Genomic DNA, 23,947 nt, shown 5'->3' with positions numbered 1-23,947 from the left:
GCAGGTCCTAGGTAATGCCATTTCAGCATTAATTGAATATATGATATATTTGTGGAGGTCAAAGGTCCATCTAGTACAAAATCCTGTCTCTGTTCAGGCATAATATGGACACTCAGGGAAATAATTTATGTTATAAAGGTTCTTCCCTTGATTGATAACCTTCCAGCAATTGGCATCAGCCATTTCAGTTTTCCAAGCTAGAGGTTACAGTAGATTCACACTTAATAACCACCCCTAAAACATTTCTTTACAACTGCCCATTCCCATCTGGAACCTGTCTATGTATCTGTATACTTCCTGGGGGAAAAGCATCCTGCATACCTCCCCAGCTTTTCCTTACATTATCTCTGGACCAAGGTTAAAGAAAAATATGTATAAGGCAGGCTGGATTCAAGGAACATTATAAGGTTTGGCAATCACTAGCTTTCTTAAGAGGATATGTGTTGGAAATACTGAGACAGACACCAAGACCCATAGCCCAGTACAGAGGTGGGATCAGGAAACCAACTCGATCACAGGGAATGGTGGCACCTACTTACCGCTTGCTCGCGGAGCTTCTCATACAAAGTCTCCAGACGCTGCAATGCATCCTCCAGCTTTCTTCGAGTTTTCTAAAGTAAAATAGGCACTGCTAGCTCTGCCAGGGATTAAAACCCACTGCTTCCAGTATCAGTTTTCTCTTGCTCAGCCCTCCCCTCTATTCTTCCCACAACACCTCGCATTTCAGCAGCATCACCACCTCTGCCATTACAGTCAGAGACTGTGATACAACCAGCTATGACCTCACTGTGCACATATTTATGCACATGTTCTCTTCCCAACACAGGAATTTGTTTCCATTTCCCATCTCCCAGCCCAGACATTCCTCCCTTGTAACAGTGTCTGCAGACTACAGGACAGAGCAACCACTAGAAAGGAGGGAATATACTTTATACTCCAGGCAGCCACCAGCAAAAGGATCTGAGCACAGAAGAGAATACTGAAGATCTGGTGGGACTGACCACATTGGGGTCCCACCTTGGATAATCCACTCACAGGTACGTTATCATTATACTGTGGATAGAAATACCTGTCTCTGGGCAATGCTGGGACAAGCCTGGCATGCTTAGGAGCTCAGGTGCATTGTATTGCTATACCAATCCAGCCCTACAACTTCCATGTCATCTTAGAGCTAGAGAATATTAAGCCCAAACCACAGGTCTTTCCATTCCTAGAGGGAACCTTTAGGTTATCTCCCAGAAATTGCTACACACACTGCATTCCCAGGATGCACACAGCAAACATGCTGAAACTACTGTTACACACAAGCTGTCTGACTCCAGGATAGTTGGATAGTCAGGGCTCAGTGCTTTTCCCAACACCTACTAAGTAGAAGTCACTTGGAAGGCTTCACGGTAACCCCAAGGTCTGGGAAGACCTTACAGCCTAACATAACATGATGTGTCAAACACTGTTTTGCTTCTGAACACAGCCTGGCCTGATACATTCATGCTATGCAGCGCATGTGCGAACAGCCTTCCAGGAGCGGGGACTGAGAAATTTCAATGACTCAGACATCATGATTGTCTGGCTTTCTCTCTCAGCCAGGATATCTCAGCCTTTCCCTGTAAGCTCTGAGGATGGCTGGCAATACCAGCTCTGCAGGAACTATCTGCAGATCAAGCCAGGGAAAAAGGAAGCTGAATTAGCTGGGTCATTTCTTCTGCTTTCCTCAGAGAAAAGAGCCAGGAGGACAGAACCATTTTTCCAAAGAGGCAATGAGAAGTACTGAATAAACGCTAGAGAATGCACCTCAGATCCCATGACATGGACAAGACTACAGCCTAAATGGAGGAAACAGATGGAGATTAACCTTGCTATATGGAAAAGACTCTCCCTCTCTTACCCTGACCAAAGAAGAAAGTACATAGCAGTCAAACATCAGTGAGGACAAAAAAGCCAAAGGCCAGAGAAGGGAGGACTTACTGGATCAGTGGCAATAGCAGAGCAGCGCTGCACCAGCCCTTCAAAGGTGGTCTTCAGCCCCTGGTGCTCAGGAGGCAACTCCTTCCTCTCAACTCTCTCTGCAGGTAGCTGGTGATACTGCCAGAGACAAAAGCAGCTGAATGAATACAACAGGAGCATGAGAGGCTGGAGCAGACAAATCCCCCTTCAGCAACTATGAACAGAAAGAATTTCACCCCTTGGCAAATCCAGAGAATGCCTGGAAGCCCTAAGTTATATTATCATCTTCGGACTGCAGTACAACTTCAGGCCCCTGTGGATTCCCAACTCTCAGCAGGCTGACAGCCTGTCTGGCCTCCCTCCCTCCCAGCCATACCCAGGTGTCATTTTCCACCCTGGCAGCAATTCTAACTATTCCTCCAACACTCACACAGAGATATGTTACAAGGACAAAGGAGCAGGCATAAGCCCTGCAGCTGCCAAGCAATAAGAATCTCAAAAGCCAAGTTGTTTTTCTACTTGACAAGAAGCTGGTGGCTAGGGAACACCACACTTTCCCTGGATACCTGCAGGCTGCCTTCCTTGGGTGCTCCTGGAGGTGACTGGCCAGATTCCTGCAACCTGGGGAGCTGAGGATGGATCCCTTGGGGCTCAGTGGGAAGGCTCATTACTGGAGCTGTGATGGGGGCTGGAGGAGTAAATTTCTCAGGCAACTGTCAGCAAAAAAGACAGATGAAAAAGAAAAAAGAAAGAAAAAAATCACACACAAAAAAAAACAAGTCAAAGGAAGAAGGCTTGGTTACACTCTCCACAGTCAAATTCAACATCCTTTCTAACTTGCAGAGAGCCCAGTTCTCAAGATGTGTAACACATCCCTGTTCTTTCAAGCCCCCTGACTCAAGAGCATGGGGCCCTTCCTCTTGCATCCTAGATGAACAGTCAAAGCATCAGCAAGAAAACCCCTCTGGAATTGTTCAATCAAAGAGATCCGTTGCCCCTGAAAGCACTGGTCCTCAGAAAGCCGCCTTGGCTCTGCGACGGCACGAGTCCTGAATGTAGAGATTAGCAGCAGTAAAGTGTCCAACAGAGCAAGTGTTGAAGAAAATCCCACGACATGGGGGGAGAATCCTCTTGCAAACACTTCATCGTGCCCCTGCTAAGCCAGAGAGTCAGGATAGATTCACTCTGACAGGGCTAGATCAAAAGGAGATGGCTTTAACAAGAGGCTAATCCTGTTGTAGTGAGCACAGCCTGAAGCAGGTTCCCAGCTATGCTGCCAGAAAAAGGGCGAGAAGTCTCTTCCAAGCTAAAGAAGAGGAGTGGGGGGCGGGAATGGTGCCAAAGAAGCTTCTCATTGCACCTGCCAGCAGGCAACAGTAATAGAAATGGAGTATTGAGAGCATTTGTTGCAAAATAGCTATGCTTACAGGTCCTCCAGCGCAATCACTACAAGGTGGAGAGCAGCAAAGCAAACATGGCACACAGCTCAAAGCTACACCTGTCCCGATTTCTTTCAGAAGGTGCCATCTCAGCACCTCAGGAAATTCACTGTGGGTCTCACCATGCTGAGGGGAAATGCTGCCCCCAGCAGTCAGGTGTTAATTTAGCATGATCTTTCAAGCTGCATCAAAAAAGGTGTGTGGGCAAGGGGATAAGATTAAATCTGTATTTCTAGCAACAGGTGACTGTAGTCAGCTTGGGGAGTACTGAGAGAAGATGCAGCACCACAGACAACATAATCACGTTGCAAAACAGCCACCCTGGATAATGGTATGTGATTTTGGATGGCAAAAAGTCAAGATGATTTAGACTGCAATCTGAGTATTGCGCATGGTGCAGGACTGGGCAGATCAACATGGAATGAGAGGCGCTGAGTGTGACAAGGCGCAGTTAGAGGAATGCATCTTTTGCATGCAGCTCCCTGGCTAAAAAACAACCAACACATATTCTAGTTGAAAGCTTACCTTTTTCTTCTGAAGGCCTCCTCTTACAGATGGATCAGTCCAAGATTCCTGAGCTGTCAAGTGAGAGAACAATACACAGATGTCAGACTAGGAGAAGATTGCCACAGCTGCATGGTTTGGAACTTCCATCAACAAAGGGCCCATGTCTCTAATTCCCCCATCTCTGCACCTTCAGACCGTTTGAGGCTCAGTTCACAGACCCAAGAACTGCTCTTGATTTCCTTTCACTTTCTTAATGACATTCTCAGCATCTGAATATGTGCACAGGCTTCATGAGGTGGCATCTGATCAGACTGTACTGGTACACCCCTACTCCCACACAGAAAGCCTTTTCTTCAACTACCCGAAGCCTTTCACATTCTGCATAGGCTGCAGAAGTCAGCCTCAGAGTCAGGACCTGCATGTGGGATCAGGGGTTTCCTGGGGTTCCCCAAACAGAGAATCTAGCGCTGTGGTAATGCGGCAAAGGCTACTCTATGGGTGAAAGGTTTTCTCATGAACATTTACAGGAGTGCCTCACTGTGGAAGTCCACAGCAGTGCAGGTTACTGTGATGGGGGAAGACTTTAGAGGTGGGTTGAAATTCTCCCTTTCCAAAAGGATGCTCAGGAACAAAGCTTACCAAAATTTGCTGCCTTTCTACCTAGAAAGGAACAGACTTGGCCAGCAAAATTCTTGGGAGCAGAAGGGTGTCTCAGCAGAGAGCCAGTGGTACCTAGCCTTCAACCTCATTCTAGGTAATTAAAAATCCATCAGACCACACGACATCAAAAGACCTTCAACCACACTTCATTTTGCTACAGCCAAATTCCAACTGCCTTGTCTATAGTTGTCTTGTAAGGGTACCTGGATCTCTAGACAAAACCCCAGTGCTTCTTTTGTCACACCAGTATTAATAACCTCAGGCCCACGAGACAAGAAGAATCTGTGAGAATGTGGCATAATTCTATGGGGCAATATGAAAATTGCCAGAGCTCAGTGCCACGCTTAATGAGCCACTGATCCTCAACTGAGCTTTAAAAATCACAGGGGAAAGATGCAAAAGGTGTTTCATTACTTTAATTACCTTTATTATTAAAACTCTGGCAGCCTCTTTTTGCCCTCCCTTTTCCCATGATTTCAAGACTCACTCTCTGATGAGTTTGGATCAGCAGTTTAATTAAGTTGGCACTTATTTCTAGCTTGGGGATTCTGTGCCCTAGAACTCTGCTGGCCCCCACCGAGCTTGTGGCCTAGCAGTCCCTGGCACTATTCCAGCCCAGTGGCACTTTGAATCCTCACAGGAAACAGCTATTTAAATTATAGTCTTTAAGCCAGGCACTTAATCATCAGACACGAGACAACAGGAACCTGCTGCATTTTGCTGGGATAAAACCCTGGCTATCTTGCCTCTACTACTTGTGAAAGACAATTTCTCAACAACCCTGAAAAGAACACTCCATAGCAGCAGTCTCCAGCAATGCCTGTCCTAGAAAAAATACAACTGTCACAAGATGAAGTCAGGGATTATCCTAGCCAGACAGGAGATCAGCCAACACGTTACTGTCCTTCACCCTGTCCTTGATGCTCACCGAGAGCATGGGATTTCTACAAGCAAAGATCTCTCTTCACTGTGCTAGTGAGAATTTCTCCACAAGCTCATGTTCAGAAGTTTCCAAAGGAAGTACGTCTGGCTAGATTGAGTGATCCTACAGTCCCTTTCCAGGCTAAAAACAGTACCCATCAAAACCAGGGCAACAGCAGGCAGGAAAGCGCTCTCAGGGAAGCCTATTTGCACTGCTGATATATATCCCCATATACTCCCCATGAAAACTGAGGCTAAATATTACCAGGAGAAAAGAACTTCCCATCAGTGAATTCCCACAGGGCACCTTCAGCCTGAGGAAGTGTTTGATAACCTTGCCTTGGAATATGCTTTAACAGGCATTGAGGCCTTTTGTTTCCCTGCTGAATGGACAACTCCCATTCTGGAGTCCTATTCTACGCAGTGAGGCTTGCTAGGTGGTACAAGTGAGTACCCAGTATTCAGATTTTCTAAACAAATCTGAGACTCCCTGGGTACTGTTTTGTGCCTGGCAGATGGTCTTTGGCACAAGCAGCCACTGTGCAGAGCCGCCCCACTAAGACATCGAGCCTTACCCACTGACAGCACAGACTAGGAGATGCCTATTTTCTGCCATCCATGATCCCCAAGGAGACACATCAGTTCAAAGCACCAGTATGAAAAAGCTCTACAGTCCAACTTCTCCCCAGACGATGGAGATTGAGACCCAAACCTTGTCCTGTAACAAAACCAAGAGGACTTTCTAATTCCCCTTGGAATAGAGCCCCCACATCTGCTTGGGAAACTGTTCCATTGCTGCCCGTGGGGGAGCCTCACCTCTTCCAGCCTACCTGGGGAGAGCACAAGCACAAGTAAAGCCATGCACAAGGCTGGGAGCGTAACAGGGAGAAAACATGAGATGAGTTACAGCCACTGGCTTGTTCCTTGTCTAGAGAAGCAAGAAAGGAGCAGGGGCTGCTCCCCTATCCTGCTGGCCCAGCAGCTGTGCAAAGGGACACAGAGACTGAGAATACTAATACTTCCAGGACTGGAGGCAAGTAGAGAAGGAAGAAGTCTCTGTCTTCTGTACCCAAACTCACCAGTAATAGCACAGTGTTTTCCTTTCACTTACAACATCCTCAACTGTCACTAGGCCTCAGGACAAGTATACCCACTACCCCAGATGTACAGATCTCCAGACATGCAAGGAAACCACAAACAGCAATGAGCAGGCACACATGCATGCATACTAAACATGCACACACACCCCACATTTCACTGGAAGCAGCAACATTGCCTCCCCCACAGCTCTGGAGGCTTCTCTGTGTACTACCTGCATGATCCATGTGGGGATCTAGCCAAGGGAAGAAACCTGAAAATCAAGGCAGGGTGGGAGTTGTCATCATCATCAACAGCTTTTACTCAGAAAATAATATTCCTGGATACTATCCCTGATAGCTTTTCAGAAGGAGCTTGCACAGACTTAGTACACTGCAGAGAGGAAATCAGAAGAGATTCCCTGGCAAACATTTTATAGCAACAGGAAACAATGAGGAGAATCAGTGCACAGCACACAGGTATTTTATCTTGAAGGTAGGCAAGGGGCATCCTATGGACAAAGAAGAACCGCCTTGCTACCCCAGCATTTCAAATGTACTTTTCACTTAAGTTACATATGCAGGGATAAGATCGGCAAGCCTTCCACCAATAATCCCCCAGGAACTACCACCCTTTCAGTCAGACCAGATGCCTCTGGAGGCAATGACTACTCAAGGCTGCACTGGGAACCTGAAGAGACAGCATCCTGTAACCACAACCCGGAGGACAGAGAAGCTGAACAGCCTGACTGAAACTGTCATCACTGCTGTATTCCACCACCACAGCAAGCCTCAGCACAATGAGCCTGTAAGTTTAGCCTCAGAGAATCCCACATCTAGCCTTTAAGGCAACAGACCAGAGCTCAGAAGGCCCATGTCCATTATGTACTGCAAACTGCCTCCAAGAGTGCCCAGGACAGGTAAGTCACCCAAGCAGTACTTACCTGTGGGAGGAGGAGGAAGGCTGGCTGCTGGCAGGGGCTTAGTAGATGGAGCTCCAGGACCACCCTGAGGATAACCCATGTTCATGGGGCAGCTGAACGGTGCTGAAGAGAAACCTAGAGGAGACTGGCTGGCCACAGGGAAAGGAGAAGCTGCAGGAAGCTGAGACGATGGGACTGAGGCTGGAGTGAAGAGGGCAGGTCCAGGTGGTAGAACACCAGGAGATGTCATGGGCATGGACTGTCCTGACAGAGGAGGCTGGCTGGGGAATGAAGCAGGACCACCAGGTCTGGCTGCTGCAGGGCTGAATGGCTGAGACTGTGACAGAGCTACAAATGAGAAAGAGTGTATCAGCATCATTCGTTCCGTGTTCAATCTACTTCTGGTGCTCTCCTTCATCCTAGTAAGTCTTCCCTTCTCCAAACCATGCCCAAGTGTATCCATGCCAAGCGTATCCCCCATAACCCAGGCTACATCCGTCAAACCCTGCCACAAAGTTAGCAGTGGCTCCTCCATCCCTATATATGCTTAACAGTGGCAGTGCAGCAACAGTTGGTAGAACTAGATATGCCAGAAGCGCTGAGAAGCTTCTCTGACAGCTGACTTGTTCTTTTTAAGTACAACAGACCTATGAGAAAGAGGTAAAGCAGCTATCTCTGCTGAAGGTTTTGGTCTAGGAAAGCCTGCAGAAGGCCAGGAGAACAGACAACTATCAGACAATACTTACCTGGCCCTGAAGCTGTTGGTGGAACCATGCCCAAGTTGTACTGTGGGTACGGGGGCCCTCTAGAGTAGACGCTTGTTTGTAGACCAGCGCTGGCCTGGGGGGTGGCAGCATGATGAGGTGTCACGGACAACGCCGGCACTGGCTGAGGTGCAAAGAGGGAAGGCACTGAAGGCTGAGGAGGTGCTGAAGGGGTAAGTGACTGATAGCTGGGCTGCAATTACAAAACAAAGGACTTTGAAATGGTAAGGGAGTCATATAGGACAGATACATAAAACAGACATACTTTCTATCCCTGTCACTTCTCAGGCAAGAGATGCTGCTGCTTCTGTCAGTGCTCTGGGTGGATTGAATCAAAGATAAAAGATATATAAGAGCACAAAGGACCTCCCTCAAACCATCCCTGTGTTTGGCAGGAGAAGGCAAAGAGAACAAGCCTGGGTGCTTCCTTCTCTGCTGGCACAATACTTGATGACCCTCTGTCTTCCTTTCCCATCACATAGCTTGCTCTAGAAGCTGGGAAACACTCTTCAGAGTATTCCCAGGCTTTCACAAGGAACCAATTTCCACATAGTTACTTCCTGGAAGCAAAACCAGAGGAAATAATGAATAAATAATAAAGTAAAGGAAGCTGGACGCAAAACTTCCTGAACGCAGTTTTCTTAAGCCAGGAACTGAGACGAACCCATACTGCACTAGTTTTACTGACATCTGAGGGTGAGGTGGCATAGGTGATTGAACCACAGCCCCCTTTTCCCTCAGTATGCGAGATCTGAGACTCCATTAGAGGTTGCAGTGGATCACTGCACTTGTAGCAGTTTCCCTCAGTGACTAGATGTGGGTCAGGACTTTGTGAAAAGAAGCCATGCAGCCCACTTTTGCATTATTAAAGAGCTTGTGTTTGCTCCAGGGAAGAATATCACTGATGAGATCCTCAATGCCTGCAGTCTGCACCATCTCATATTACTTCACATGCTTTCCCCAACCCAGCAGCCTTCCTCCCTTCTTCCCAAGCCATGAGCACTTGAATTTAAGGCCTACCTTCTCTGGATGTTTAGGACCTGTTTTACGGGCCACTCCTTCAGGGGTGGAACCCCTCTTGGCTGCTGGAGATGTCTGTTTAATGACACCTACATTGACACGAGCGTAGGGGAAAGGGGGTGGCTGCTGATCACCCACATTCCCTCCTTGAGCATGGAAGAGACGGTCTCGGAGCTGTTCGATCAGGAGCTGAAACAAACTATGCATTAGGAGAAGTGCCTTTAGAGCCTCAAATGGAGGCTACTGGGGTGGTATTCAAAGCAGACCCTGATCCTAAGCACGGAGCATCAGCCTGCAAAGCTAGCCATTTCTACAGTAGTCACCAGGAAAAACAAACCTGTAAGTGACAAATCCTGGGACATATTTCCTCACAGATGAAGTCTCCCTGATCCTTCTCACAATCTTTAGGGTGTTCCCTCCCCAACCCCCACTCTCATTTGGCCATTGGACAGATTTGCTTCAAACTACAGACTGGCCTCCCCATTCCCTTCTACCAGCTAGTATCAGAACTAGACTAGAACTAGCTTCCCTGGAGAGCTACTTCTGAACAGTGCTCTCCAGGAACCTTATTACAGGTTTTTAGTTTCCTTCTTTTTCCCCCCAAATCAAAGGCACTGTAAAGAAACAAACAAATGGAGACAATTGCCATGTCTTACACATGGAAAAAAAAAAAAAAGCTCTTCTCTCAAGTTACCATAATTAAGGTGAAACCTTAAGTCCTGACACAAGTCAAACCCCAAAGCTTTCTTGTGCAAAGTATCAATTTTCCCCTTACAGTAACCTTTCCCACAACAACCTGTTTCTCACTCACCTCTTTAGAGCTGTTGGGTAGGTAATCCATTGCGGCTGCCAAGCATCCTTGCGATGCCAGGAGACTGGCATACTGGGTGATTCGCTCTGCCAAGACAGGGCCTGGCGCTGGTCCTGCTGTGCCTCGGAGCATCTCAATGGACCTGCTCAGCACCATCACCTTCTCCACGAGATCCTGAATAGGCAGGGGGAGGGGGAGAAACGGACCATTCAGAATCTGGCTTGCTTTACTGGCCAATTTCACACAGAGACAAGGCCAGATGGCCCTTCCCTTTCAACTGAAATCGGGTCCAACATGAACAAAAGTTACTCTGTTTGGCACCAGACACTACCACTGATGACCACTTCTTCAGGTGTGCTTTATGGAGAAAAAAGAGGAACCAGAAATCAAATCCTGACACAGCTACTTTTACAGTACGGGAAAAAAAATCAGAAACCACAAGGAAGTTCCAGTCAGCTGTGATCTATTTACTAAGAAATTATTTCTGTAACTCTAGGAGTTACGAGATATCAGCTTGGAAGAGAAAGGATTAAAACCATACCAGAAGAAATTCACTAGGGAAAAATTACTACTGCTGACAAACAGACCAGAATGTTTTCAGTTATTCAAAGCTCCTCCAACTCCTAGAAATCAAAGTAATGGCTGTATCTATACAACGATATATGCGTTGCTGGCTGATGACTGGGAGGATACAGCTACTTCTTTTGGAAGCCAGCTACTCTGCACTTGATGTGATGATAACAGATTAGCGTTACCAGACTGGCCCAGAGAGAAGTCAAACCAACACCATAGCACCTGTACCTGCAGGGCAAGGGGTGACGAAGTCTCATGGTTTTTTACCCAGCATTCCACCAACCTCTCCACATTTCCTGATGAGATATAGCAGAGGCAGGCATCATTGGACAGGGCTGCATCTCCCTCCGACTCTAGGCGGGCACCCAGCATGTCTACAAAGGAAAAAACACAGACAAGATTTAATACTTAGTTTTTGTAGAGCTCATAAACACCAAGGCTCCTCTCTTACTCTGGCTTGGCATGAAAAGATGTTGCCAGCATTTGATCTGAACCTAATTCAGGTTAACACAGAAAAATTGGCATCATTAAGGAGTACCAAAGTCAATGTGTTTGAAAAGAGAAGTCATTTCTTATACATCTATCAATTCTTGTATGTCTGAGCTATAAAAGGGAAAACCCTTAAAAATAACAGATTTAGTTGACAAAATCTCCAATGGTCTTTTTCCATTAAGGTGTGGATATCTCCCAGCAACAGTTGTGTCCAGTATCAGAGACAGTAAGTAATCTGGTAGTTATCAATGTTCACCAAAAGCTAGGGGATAAGGGTGACCTGGAGCTATCTCACTATCGCCACTGCCAGGGCAACTTTCCTGCCCTATACTTTGATCTCTACTAGATGCCCTGTTTTCTTGCATTTCAAGTTATGTCATCTGACTCGTATCAAGTACTGGCACTTCTCCAACAGAGCTTAGCCATTCCTGTCAGCCAGGTGCTAGTTGCCAGCTAAGTAACGTTTCTTCACATTCAGTCATTAGACTGCCCCTTAACTCTACCTTATCAGAACAACCCGCTGCTGAGCATGTTTGGCTTTTCACAGGCTTGAGAAAACTACTGAAGCCATCAGTCATGAACCCATCTCTGAGCTTAAAAGGGAGGGGAAACTGCTGGACAGAAAAACCCCTTCCAGATGGAGTGAAGCCATCTGACCTTCTACTGTCAAGGAAATCCCTGTCTCTGCAGAATAAAATAATAAACATGATACTCTTAGTACCTCAGTCTGTTGCCTATTCTTTTCTTTTTTTTTTTTCCCCAAGTTATGGATTGAGGTGACAGGAAATACCAGCACATACCATTTTAAACCATGACTGTCAGCTACAGTGTACATAATCCATTCTTCTAACTTAACAGTCCACACTTAAGACTTCCAGCTAGCTGTAACAAGAAGTGCTTTCCTTCCTCAAATGTGTCTGCTTCTTAGGTTAAGCAGTCCAGAAATGCATTCCCCTAAGGAATGTCTTATCAAAAGATAGCAACACTGCATACCACAGAGCTGGGTGTAGTCCTCATGCTTTGCGTACGTTAACAAGATGGCCAGTGCCTCCTTCCAGTTCTGTAGATCACACGTGCAAACAATATCTTGCCACTTCTGCTGCACAATGGAGGAAAGCAGCTGTGAGGAAAAAAGAAGGCCTGTCAGTGACTGAAGACTAAGGTATACTGACTGCTCAAACAAGTGTATTCACAGGGATAGCTCGCTTTCAGACACACTTCCCAGTACGCAGCAACCACCTCACTGCACATTAAGGTCCACCAATCCCAGCACTCCAGTGTTAACAGAAATCGGTACCTGATGTCTCCAAAGAAAGAGAAAAGCCCAACAAAGCACTGAAGATGAAAGCAGCCACACTAGGCAAGACTAAAGATATGCATGCCCGGTTTCAGAGCAGCTAGTATTGATGATTGGGAATACAATGCTGGGCTTTGGCAACCCCTGTTACAATCCCCCATCAGGCTATTAATAAGCTAGGACCCTCCTAGCTGAGCTGTGAAGGGGCAGTATGCTCAACAGGTTACAGGTATGGGGAGCTGAAGCAGAAACTGTTAAATGAAAAGAAAGGAACAGAGAACAGACATTCTAGGTGGGTAACAAGACAACGTCATAAAACTATCGAGAGATCAGAGTAAACGTCTAGCCAAGACGAGATGAACAGATTCTGCTGACATTCCACTTCCTGACAAAGCATTTCCATATATATTCAGACAAACATCTGCCAAGATACCACACACCTTCCACTGCTCAGTGAGTAAAACAGAACTGTCACTAACCAGGGAGAGTTTTGTCTTCTGCTTGGCAAAGTAGCGCTTCTGGGTCTCCTTTAGCAGGTTCTCCCCGCCAGCTATAGCTAAGATGATGGCGTCAGCAAAGCGCTCTGCCTGCATGCACAGCTCCACAGCACCCTCAAAGTTCCCCAACAAAAGAGCTTGGCTGATGAGTCCATCTGTATCTATAGAGGTGAGAAAGCAGAGTCAAGCCACAGGGGCACCATCCGGATGCATTGGTCATGCATTTTAAAGATCAGACAGTAAAAATAAAACATGGAAATCCAGCTAAAGGAAGATCTGGAAACACAAATCAGGTTTTGCAGTTAAACAAATAAACAGACCCACTGACTTAACATTAATCCCCTATAATCTAGACAATTCCCATCCACTTTTAACAGGTCTCTTATCTGTGAAAAGTCCTTTTTTTTTGCACAATGCTGAGAGATGTTGCATGACAGTAGGGTACATCATGTGTTTTAAAGGTATGTATCTGTTGGAGTGGTCCAAATTCTTCCTGGTCTCTAGAGAATTTTCTGGTTTACCCTCCTTCCATTATCTAAAGACAGCAGGAAAAAAAAACACTTCATGTAATATACCTTCTGTGACAGGAATCTCCAATGTGCTCATATTCTGTGGGATGAGGTTGTCAAAAAAGGCTGAAGAGGAGGAAACAGCAGCTACATCATCACTGGTATTTATCAAAAGCTGTGCAAAGAGTGCAAGAGGTTACTTCATTCATTGACCACACAGACTATGCCCCAAACAGTTTAATTGTCTACAAGGTGGGGTGGGGCTGCTCTTAATTTGGCTGAGAATGCTCATATAAATCTGATTTCAACTTGGAAACCCTTCATGCCTCCTGTCAATGCACTACCAACGTGCACAGTTTCACCGGGGTAGCAACAGGAGAAGTGTGGCTATTGACAAAGCTTAGGAGACTTGACAGTGTAAGACATGCAACAACAACAGTATTGCTGGCCAGCATTCATCTACTCATCTGCCAGCAAGCTGTACAATTTTGCATGGAGCAGGGACAAGCCCAACAAGGGATGCCTGTAATTAATAGGCAGGATCACAGACATGCTTGGTGCTTGATAGGAATGCACGATACAAATGTTACCACTAGAATACCTCAACAAGTGTTTAAGGTCTGTGAAGATCACTAATTTGAGGACAGCAGCTTTAGATTCCTTAGAAGAACAAAATTACAGAAGATGCTGAACCAGGCCTTGGAAGGCACATGAAGTTGGACATCCCGAAATCATATGAAAATACATTTCAAAGGATAGAGGTGAAAAGGAAAGAAATGCAAAAGAAATACCACAGCAGAAGCTTCACAGAGGAAATCCAGAACTGTAGCATGAAGTTAAGCTGGGCTGAGGCTAAGTCTATCACTGAAGAAATCAGCACTGGTGAAGCAAGCCTTCTTGCAGGGTTAACAGCCAGGAGTCCGTCTTCATCACTCGCTGATTTGTTTTAAAGCCAGAAGGGACCACTATGATCGCTTAGTCTGACCCTGTGAGGGTCAGACAGGCCTGTGAACTGCCCTCTGCGATTCCTGCATTGAGCCCAACAACTTGTGGTTGGAATTAAACCTTCCTGTTCATTCTGCCCTCTGCTGCTCTCCCAGACTGGCAAGATGTACAGGACATACCTGATCTGACTGTGCAGTGTTTGCCTCATTGGCCTCAGGAAGGGGCTGTTTATCTGGGATCCCATTGCTCAAACATGAGGCGATCTAGAAAAGTAACAGACGTTCACTGGGTGAAGCCCCTGTTAAAGTTAAACACATGAGCAGCAAAGCCACCAAGTGACTGACAAGTCCCATACAACTCCCCTGGCTCTTTCACTTGTTTGAAAAGTTCCACCTCTCCCTGTTCCTGGCTGGCCACCCAGCAGAGGTCATTTATCCTTTTCAGAGCATTGCCCATGGTGCTGCAAGAGTCACCTCCCCCGCAGTTCCAACAGCACTACACCAGACTGCCTTCATTTGTCGTCATCTTTGTGGCTGAGGAACTCTGAGACGCAGAGAGCTGGATGCTAGAAGCAGCTCTCACAACTGCGCTGCTGTTATACGCTCCTTTGAGCAGCAATTACTGGCAGTAAGATAACAGGGCTCATCCAGGTCTGATCCAGTAAAACTACTGTTATACTCTTACAAGTTCCCACATTCACTTTTTAATGGGGACTTCAGGTGCCCCTCAGCTGAAATACATTTTGGTTCTTTGTGTGCTGCGAGAGCACTCACTCATTTCCAGCAGTGACCCTACAACCTTTCTGCAGCAGCTTTAGTCCTGTAACGGTTTCTCTGTATTGAAAGACTCCCTTACCTTTTTTTGCAGATCCTCTTTACTGTAGCCCAGCAGCTTGAGGAGTTTAGTTCTGGATTCCTGCTCCAGGTTCACCTGAGTAACAAAGGACAAAGAAAAAGACAAGGAAAATGTGTAAAATCCGAGATATCTACACACTGCCAATGGTTGGCTACTTCTAGCAGCAAAGTCTACAGCTCAGCTTATAGATGAAGAACTCAACTATGACGAGTACACCCAGTGAATACCACCAGTAAGCCTATAGAATTTAAGGTGATAAAAGGGTGAAATTCAAGTTCTGTCATATAGTTACAGCTAGGTGCAACCAAGAGTCAGGACTATGTCTTTGTGTCTATTTAGTGCACTTGGCCATTAATTCTCTGGATTGCTAGGCTAATCTCTGTGCAGAGACAACAGACTGATCTTAGTCTGGATGAAACTGAGACAAGGTGGTTGCCTGAACTCCTACCTGGCTTCACAAAAAAAAAAAAAAAGTAGTTAATTAATTGTTACAGAAGGTCTCTGGCTGGGGATTTCAAACAGTCCCAGAGTTTCCCACAGGCTGTACACAGCCCGATTTATACATGCTATTTGTATGCTTTAATGAGCGATTAATGTCTTGCAAGCAGAATCTGGCTGTTTCTTTAAGTCTTTCAGGCTGTTCCTACTATAGGACTGAACAATCTGTACATAGATAAGATACTTGTAAACAGTTGGTAGAAACTGTTCCTGCAGATGCAGAAAGGTTCATGCTGGACAGCCTTCTGTACAGAATTAAGGTGTTTTGTTTGTAGTTTAAGAAAATCAATAGCAGTGGGGCTTGCCTGTCCTGGAATTGTCTTGTAGGACCATGGGCATTCTGGATTATAAGAATTCAGTAGATGGACTGTTAGAGATATCTCATCCAATACTGATGAAGATACTGTTGGAAAGACCCTTGCGACAGAGACTCTTGTCACCACCTAGACAGCAACTGGCCTCCCTATTCAAGAGACCTGATTCTCCATCCAAATGTTATGCTATGGAAAAGATCCCAGTATTTCCACAGAGAGAAGCAGGCTGCCTGTGAGTGTCTGTAAAAAAAAAAAAAACTACCAAGCCCAGCCTCTCTAGAAAGATGGTAATTCCTCACCACCAAACTCTTTCGTAAGTAAGAAATTGCCAATGAAGCCAGCATCCTATGTAGTGCTACAGCCAGTCCTCATGCTGCCACAGATCTTTGCCTCATTATTGGGGAATATCATTACCCATTTGGACTTTGCTTTGAGAAACAGTAATGGTAGAACCCCACAGGTAGTAGATATAGCTTGGACTTGGGTTGAGATGAGCAAATTCTGTTTAGCACCTTGACAGGAAGCCCAAACCAATCCACTGAAAAGACCATTCCTATTGAAAAATAACGTAACCTCCAAGACCTCAACTGCCAAAATTTCTTTTAGACAAGTAATTAACTAGCCAATTCAGTTTGATTTTATATCTTAAAGAACAGGAATATAAAAGACTAGAGAGGAGCATAAACAGCACATTTCACCCCAGGAATGCGAAAGAAATGACCTCTGTGCTTCACCACAGACATCCTACCTTCAAGAAGTTCCATAGGTTCTCATCAAACTGCAACTTGGCTGTCTGGATCTTGCCCTTGCAGTAATCAAGGAGGTTTCCTGACTGCAGAGCCATCTGCAGTTCTCTGGATCGGAGCAGGAATTCAGTTTCAGTAGTGACTTGACTGATGAAAACCTGGTGTGGGTAAGTCTGCTGCATTTGCTGCCCAGGAGCTTTGGTAAGACCAAAGGTAATCAGTTTTCCTCCAAACTGAGAAAGACAGAGAGACAAAGTAAACATTTTTCATAAACAAAAGTAAAAACACCCCTCTTAGCTCTTCACTTAGCAAGGCAGACTCAAGCTCCAGCTGTGATCACAAGGAAGCTGAAGTTTCTCATGTATGGATAGCAGGAACACTGAGGGAGTTCCCATCACGAGCCCTTCAAGCCGAAGAAGCTGTAGTTCCCACTGATAATGAAGACACTTGTGTACGTGCAAGCAGGCACAGCCAATTGCAAATGCCAGAATGGCAGAGAGGAAGAAGTACTGTTTGGAACTGTTTGTTCTTTTCTGACATGGAGAGGCAGGCTGCAATGATGAAAGCCATCCTGTAAACAGCAGGTACTAGACGGACAGAAAACAAGTAAAGACAGGCTAAAAGAAAAATCCAGAGTTGTGATTTAGTAGGAAAGAAGGGAAGAAAATTAAATACTTGGGTAGAGAGGAGAAAAGACAGGAGAACAGAAATGCATGCCACAGCCTACAAGGACAGGATTTATGAGTCTTTCTTAGCTCTGTTAACTCCTCCTTATAACCTCGCATTCTCTGTGACAGGATTATTTCATGTTGGAAATGTACCTGAACGTTGAGCAAAAAAAGCTTCCCTATATGGGAAACCACACAGTGCCTTAAACAGGCATTAAAACAACTAGCAGCAGGAAGATCAAAAGTTTTCACATAGAAAGAAAGGGACTGCATTACTAGAAGACACAATCTATTGCATTTTCAGCTAAGGATGCTCTATTCACTTACTGCAAATGAAACGCCCACAGGTCTGCGAATCCACTTTGGTGGCTTTTTTAGTGGTGGGATCAAAGTAGTCTGAGCTACTTGCTCAGGCACCTGCAAAGGAGGAAGGATCTGTCCTGTGCCAAAGGGATCCAGGTTGTTGAAGGAGGAAGAGATCTAGAATCAGTTGGAGAAAGGGATAAGATACAATTCAATTCCTGTCTGTATGGAGCAAGCACAAAAAAAAAATACTGCTAATAGTTATGCTCTATGCTGATGAAGAAAGAGACTATTACAGCATCTCTTCCTGAAATATTACCAAGACCAATGTAAGACAAATGGAATTTCCAAACAGTCCTAGAAATGATTTCTCAAGAAAACGTCACCTTGAGAGACTTTCAAGCAAGCTTCCTTAGCAAGACAAAAATTCCCTAACAAATAGTGCTTGGCTTAGCACTCAACTCATAAAAACAGGAATTACAAAATTACTTGTTTTATGCAAGACAGTGACAAAATATGGTCAAAAGTTGTCAGCTTATTTCTTGTATTGCTCATAAAGGAATGCTGACTCCCTTTCTGTTGCTTGAATCTTTCAAATTAGTTAGTTTTAAGGACTGTCTCAAGTTTTTATAGGACTTCAGTGAGGCTGGTGAAATAACCTCTCCAGATTTTATTGCCTAGACAAAAGTATGTCAGAAGTAGCCTCTGATCTGGATTTCTGACGTTTAGGGAGTTGGTGAGTATATATACAATGCTGTTCACAAGCATTCCTTATTTTTAACATTATTGGCATAGATTTGGTGTTAGCCAAGGATAACCCTGTTCAAGCTTGACAGGATCTCATGACATAGCTCCAAAAGACCTCTCACTGGCATACCTGAAAGAAAGCAGCACAAGGCTGGGCTAGCTAAGGTTGCCAAACAAAGGATCCCATGCAAGACCTTCTTGTTTTGTCTTTGAAGTCAAAAGATGAAACTATTTCCAAAGAAAAAGTATTTCCTGAGGGAACAGCCTAAACTTATAGATCAATGATCCTGAACCTTAAAACAAACAAGCCAACCACACCACAATGCTAATAAGGTATCAGTAACATCAACCTCCAGGTCTTCATCAGAGATTCTGCCCTGATACCAAGGACTCCAGAGGAAAAAGACCACCTCTTAGTCATGAACTTCCAGCCTCCATAACTATCATCATCTCCTACTTTTGTTCTTACTTTTTGTTCATCTATGAGTTATGCTACCTGGCTATTCTCCAGTTTTGAAGTGTGATACATGCACATAGAAAATGCACAGAAAGAAAATCCACCACGGGTTAAATAAATCCTTAATCTCCTACTGCTGTTGCTTTGTAAAGTATTCTTTGCCTCTTGCAAATCCTATGAAACTGAACTCAATCAGCTGTAAATGACTATATAAATAAAATTAATCCAGCTCATAGGTATTCTCTTAAAACCTGTATTGCAATGAATTTGTTGGCTGGGAGAGAGGGTGGGAATAGAAAGACCAGGCACCAGATTAAAAATAAAATTTCAGGCTACTGACATTTAATTTGTTCAGAGTTTGCCCATCAATTCAATGTCTAAATAATGGGTTTCAGTATCAAAACATTAACCTGCTCCACATTATAGTTAATTGACTTGAGGAAGATTACTAACTGTGGTTTATAAGCCACTTTTAAAAATTCTCTTATGAACTAATAAAGAATAACGTTCTGTATTAATTAGTATCAATGTATTTAATTTTAACCTAGTGACAAGCTTGTTGCTCTAACAGTTGTGCTGCTTTATTTTTATACTAGCAATAATAATCATTATAAATATATATGTAACATCAAAACTATATTTGATCTTTGTTTTCTTTACACACTAATGAATTTTACTAGACACACAGAGACCCCTCTTTGTCAGAACGCAATGCAGTCCACTTGTGTCTAGGTGGGTATTAAATCCTCACACAGGCAGCGTCTGGTTGCCATACCATACAGATATGCCCCAGTGGGTGGGACTGACTGCATCACTTAAAAATCATACTGTTACACTGGCATGCCTCTAACACTCTAAGAAGTCAGGAGAGTAACTGTCAATCCTTCAGGACAAAATACATTCACGGGACTTTACCTTGTCAGCCTGTGTCTTCTGCTGAGCTTCTAAGCTCCCACCCATAACAGAATAAATGTTGATCCATCCATCAAAAGTGGCAGCAGAGAAGATTGAAGGATTCCTAGGACACCACTGGACATCAAAGCACCACTGACTCTGAATAGGTAACTCGTAAACCATCTATCACAAAAAGAGAAGACAGAAGGACACAATATAAGAATAGACCTCTGCTTTCCCCAAAATTACTAGCCCACAACAAGTGTGTTAGACTTATTTACATACCACCATTGTACACACGTCTTATATTTTAGCTTGAAGGATGCATTTGCAATAGAGTTGTAGTGCACAGAAAACAATACACGAAAACCAGAAGCCAATAGGCAGGAAGGTGTCATGATCAAGAATGTGTAAACAGTCTAGAAGAACACATTTGACAGGGAAAATAAAAGCCTACGGAAAAGAAGTAAAATGAGAAAAGAGGGCTGCGATAGCTGCAGACAAACTATGAAGGATATTGCAGACAACAAGTCATGCACTCAAAAATCTGCAGTTCAATTCATGGCCAGTCACAGACTTTTTGCCTGATTTGGAGCAACTCACTAACACAACCTTGACTTTGAGACTCCAGTTTGTAAAACGAAGAGATTTGCTTTATGCCTCACAGGCACAATGCTTTCCAGCATACAGAATCACTGCTTCATTCTGCGTGGGAACACGACCTGTGCTCTCTGTTCCTAGGTATAAAACCTTGCATTTACTTCTAATAAAACGATGTATTTATTTTTAAGCAGTTTAACAAAAAATAATCCTCCCCAAAAAGAAAATCTCCTTCAAACAAAATCAAACCAACTATTCTCCTCATACTACCAGATCAGCATTGTAAATGCCCTTTTTTTACTATTGAAAACTCTCCTAAGTCTTGTATCACTTGAAAATTTTCTAACCATTGGCGCTAGTCAAGAAAACCGCCTAAAACAAATATGTGCATAGATGCCCAACTTGAATTTAAAATCTGCAAATCTACATCAGCATGCATAAAGACAAGCCAGCTGCAGTAAATTTGGCTTTTAAATTCTTCCTCTAAAATATAGTGAAAATGCTTTAGTAAAAATTAGACATTAGGAACATTTCAGAATCTGATTTTCTTCTAACCACTAGACATTTGTGCACAGTGAGCTTCAAATCCCCTGAAACAACAACAACATTTCATGTCTTTTACAAAAATGGTTTAATTTATTTTCTTTTTTGTCTCCAAGGCAAAGGTGGTCAGCTAAGCAAATTGCCCCATAAGATGAATCCAGCCTGGGACTTACAGATGGACTTTGCTCAGTATGGTAAGCATATTTTCCCTGTGCTATCATCAAGATCAACATAGTGAAATCTGTTCAAAGTTCAAAATTCAGTTTTATCCAGAAACTCATAATTGAACAAAGTAGGTGTGCAGAGAAATTTTTACATAGTCCCACTTAAAATGTTTAAAACCATTGTGATATTTAAGTATTTCAAAGACGGTAACTTTGAGATACATGGCTACATAACTGTATGTAAAAACACTGTACTACAAATAAAGTTTGCAGGCATATTATATTGTCCCCCTCTCAATGACTCTAACAAATAATCCTCATTCTCCTTCAAGCTTCCCCCCCCCCACTATTTTTTTCCAGTACTCTACGAGAAGGAGGAAGAAGAAACAAAAACATAGAGAACACTACATGGGTGAACACAGGGAGAAATTATAATTAGTTGAAACTAAGTTTATAGTTAAACCTTTCTTCCCTGTACAACCTCTGCACACAGATATGTCAGAGGAAATCTCTGCTCATCCCTGTTGTTTTCAGTCTCATTTAGTCTCTCACAACATTCTCATTTTCTCCAGACAGAAAGAATGCAGAAGACATACTACAGAAAAGATATTGACACTCCACATGGATACAAAAAAGGGACATACATGTAGAATAGCACACAGCTCTGTATAAAGCAGATAACGTGTACTTATAGCTGCTGTTATGTACCTCCCCTGTACTGGGGTTCCAGCACAAGATCCGGTTGTCTTTGGCACTACTCAACAGCAATTCAGGGTCTGCCTGGCACCAAGAGACGGACAGAACTCCCCTAAAACAGATGAGAAAGAAAACAGACTTCATACCCCGCTCTCTCTCTCAACCTATCAACAAGAAGTGCTGCTACACGCTGCTTTAAGTTCAGAACACTGGTTTTCACCCCAGCTAAAACAAGAGTCAATTGTGAAACAAAACAGCCTGAAATAAATAAATAATTGTAGTTCTCTAAATTCCAGTCTCCCAGATGTTGGCCTTTTAAAAATGGAGGACCTTGAAAATGCAACATGACAAGCAGGTCCTCACCTAGCGTGCCCTTCCAGCTGGCTCAGAGGCGAGGTAGCAAAACGTAAGTCCCATATTTGGATCACTGGCAAGCGGTCGTCCTCAGAGGAAAGGACTAGCTGGGTTGCAACTTCTGGGTGCCAGGCCATTCCTGAGCAATGCATCTAGGGACAAAAATAGCATAGAATGAAAATTCAGCAACGCAAGCTTGCAATGGTGCAAATGGCCCAGAGCCACATCGTTCTGTAATTAACTTGCTTAGAATACTTGACATAAAGCAAGCGCAGCAATGTCTTGCTGCAGAAAGCAAGTATTTCGACCTTCTCTACACAGCCATAAAACTCTAACCATACAGAAGTTGAAGGACTCGTTCAAAGTTGATCTAGGAAGACAGTTAGGATTAAAACACAGGAGGCCTCTCATACATGAGCTGTGAAGACAGAAAGGGTGCACTGTACTTTAGGGACAGGTAAGGTTATTGTTTTTGCAGTTCATTAAGAAAAAAGAGAGAGATGCTTTGTTGCTGTAGCTCCAAGAAAACCAGACACAACAGCTCCCACACTACAAGCACTTGATACCAGGAGCCTGTGCCACTGCTTGCAGTTACGGTGGTGGCATGTTGAAAGCAAGTCAGAATGGTAGTCTTCACTCACTCTGTTGCTGTGGTCACTGACTTTGATGATAGGCTCATTCTTCCTGAGGTCCCAAACCACAGCCTTGCCACTGGGGTGAGCAGAGGACAGGATATGCTGCACTTGTCGATTCCAGGACACCACACTGATGTCTTCATGAGGCTGCCAAGATAGGAAAGGCCATAGTTCCATTATCCCTGCGTTGAGGAAACACCGATCACAGGATTCTGACATTAGCTTGACTAATGTCAAGGATTTGAGAATATATAGGTTCCCCTCCTCCATCACTGATCAAGCAACTGCAAATATTAGCAGCACTGTCCAGAATCACTAGGGAGCAGGCGAAGTTCTTTCCACAGAGACTACAGTGGACAATCAAACTCTGTGGGGGAATGTCACTCGGAAAAGCACCTTTGCATTTTGGGAGCAGGTACTGGATTCTGCATTGGCCAAGCGTATCATAAATCATGGGTTCGATAAGAGTCCAATAAGCATTCTTAATCCATCACACATGCCACAGCTGGATCATGAGATAAACTGGTCAGGTATTTGATTCAAACCCACAAAGATCTTACCCATCCAAGCAAAGTGCATTCTACCGCAACTTGCCAGCCTATCTTCCCTCCCCTTACAATTATCTTTCCATATCCCAGAATGAAACCCATCGTTCAGTTATGATTCATCATTCTCCTGACAAAAGTCAAGATCATTCTCTCTTCAGAGTGTTTAGACCAGGATGATTCCACACACTCACACTGTGTGCCTTGCCTACCGATAAATAAAACTCCATGGGTATTGCCCAGAGGAAAACTCAATTTACCTGTGATTTAGCCCCTGGAGTCATAGGCACGCTGAAGTTATTCAAGTCCCAGATGAAAATTTCAGAATCATTGGCTCCAGAAGCCAAGAGGTTACTCTGCAGAAAAAACATAAGCTCAGCGGAAACTCCTACTTACTGGGAAAGAGGACAGATTTCTTAAAAATAAATGTAAGTGAAAAAAACACAAAGCTTCCAAAGTCAGATAAGAGCTGCATTTCACAGCCAATGCTAAGAAGATAGTAACAGGATTATAAACCGAGTATGTTTCTGGCCTCCCATGTCTTCAGCCG

At 44.2% G+C, this 23,947-nt stretch overlaps 1 protein-coding gene across 4 annotated transcripts in view; it reads right to left on the bottom strand.

Annotated features, from left to right (window-relative positions):
• SEC31B (SEC31 homolog B, COPII coat complex component) overlaps nucleotides 1–23,947 on the bottom strand; it is a 36,380-nt gene that overhangs the window by 5,808 nt on the left and 6,625 nt on the right. For 3 of the 4 annotated variants that reach the window (XM_035330476.1, XM_035330477.1, XM_035330478.1), the window contains exons 5-26: nucleotides 23,658–23,753; nucleotides 22,859–22,999; nucleotides 22,227–22,369; nucleotides 21,876–21,975; nucleotides 19,882–20,043; nucleotides 17,787–17,939; nucleotides 16,794–17,024; nucleotides 15,234–15,308; nucleotides 14,558–14,641; nucleotides 13,500–13,608; nucleotides 12,907–13,085; nucleotides 12,124–12,250; nucleotides 10,867–11,012; nucleotides 10,066–10,239; nucleotides 9,255–9,443; nucleotides 8,217–8,427; nucleotides 7,492–7,818; nucleotides 6,784–6,822; nucleotides 3,909–3,961; nucleotides 2,511–2,657; nucleotides 1,966–2,082; nucleotides 540–611 (exon numbers count right to left, since the gene is read on the bottom strand). In XM_035330476.1, the coding sequence (XP_035186367.1) occupies nucleotides 540–611; nucleotides 1,966–2,082; nucleotides 2,511–2,657; nucleotides 3,909–3,961; nucleotides 6,784–6,822; nucleotides 7,492–7,818; nucleotides 8,217–8,427; nucleotides 9,255–9,443; nucleotides 10,066–10,239; nucleotides 10,867–11,012; nucleotides 12,124–12,250; nucleotides 12,907–13,085; nucleotides 13,500–13,608; nucleotides 14,558–14,641; nucleotides 15,234–15,308; nucleotides 16,794–17,024; nucleotides 17,787–17,939; nucleotides 19,882–20,043; nucleotides 21,876–21,975; nucleotides 22,227–22,369; nucleotides 22,859–22,999; nucleotides 23,658–23,753 (3,075 nt within the window). The remainder of the gene's footprint in view (nucleotides 1–539; nucleotides 612–1,965; nucleotides 2,083–2,510; nucleotides 2,658–3,908; nucleotides 3,962–6,783; nucleotides 6,823–7,491; nucleotides 7,819–8,216; nucleotides 8,428–9,254; nucleotides 9,444–10,065; nucleotides 10,240–10,866; nucleotides 11,013–12,123; nucleotides 12,251–12,906; nucleotides 13,086–13,499; nucleotides 13,609–14,557; nucleotides 14,642–15,233; nucleotides 15,309–16,793; nucleotides 17,025–17,786; nucleotides 17,940–19,881; nucleotides 20,044–21,875; nucleotides 21,976–22,226; nucleotides 22,370–22,858; nucleotides 23,000–23,657; nucleotides 23,754–23,947) is intronic. The other variant, XM_035330479.1, reaches the window with a different exon arrangement.

This window comes from Oxyura jamaicensis, chromosome 6 (assembly GCF_011077185.1).
Source record: "Oxyura jamaicensis isolate SHBP4307 breed ruddy duck chromosome 6, BPBGC_Ojam_1.0, whole genome shotgun sequence".
Classification (NCBI taxonomy): Eukaryota; Metazoa; Chordata; class Aves; order Anseriformes; family Anatidae; genus Oxyura; species Oxyura jamaicensis.
Note: the sequence above shows the minus strand (reverse complement) of the source record. Positions and strands in the feature narration are given on the sequence as shown.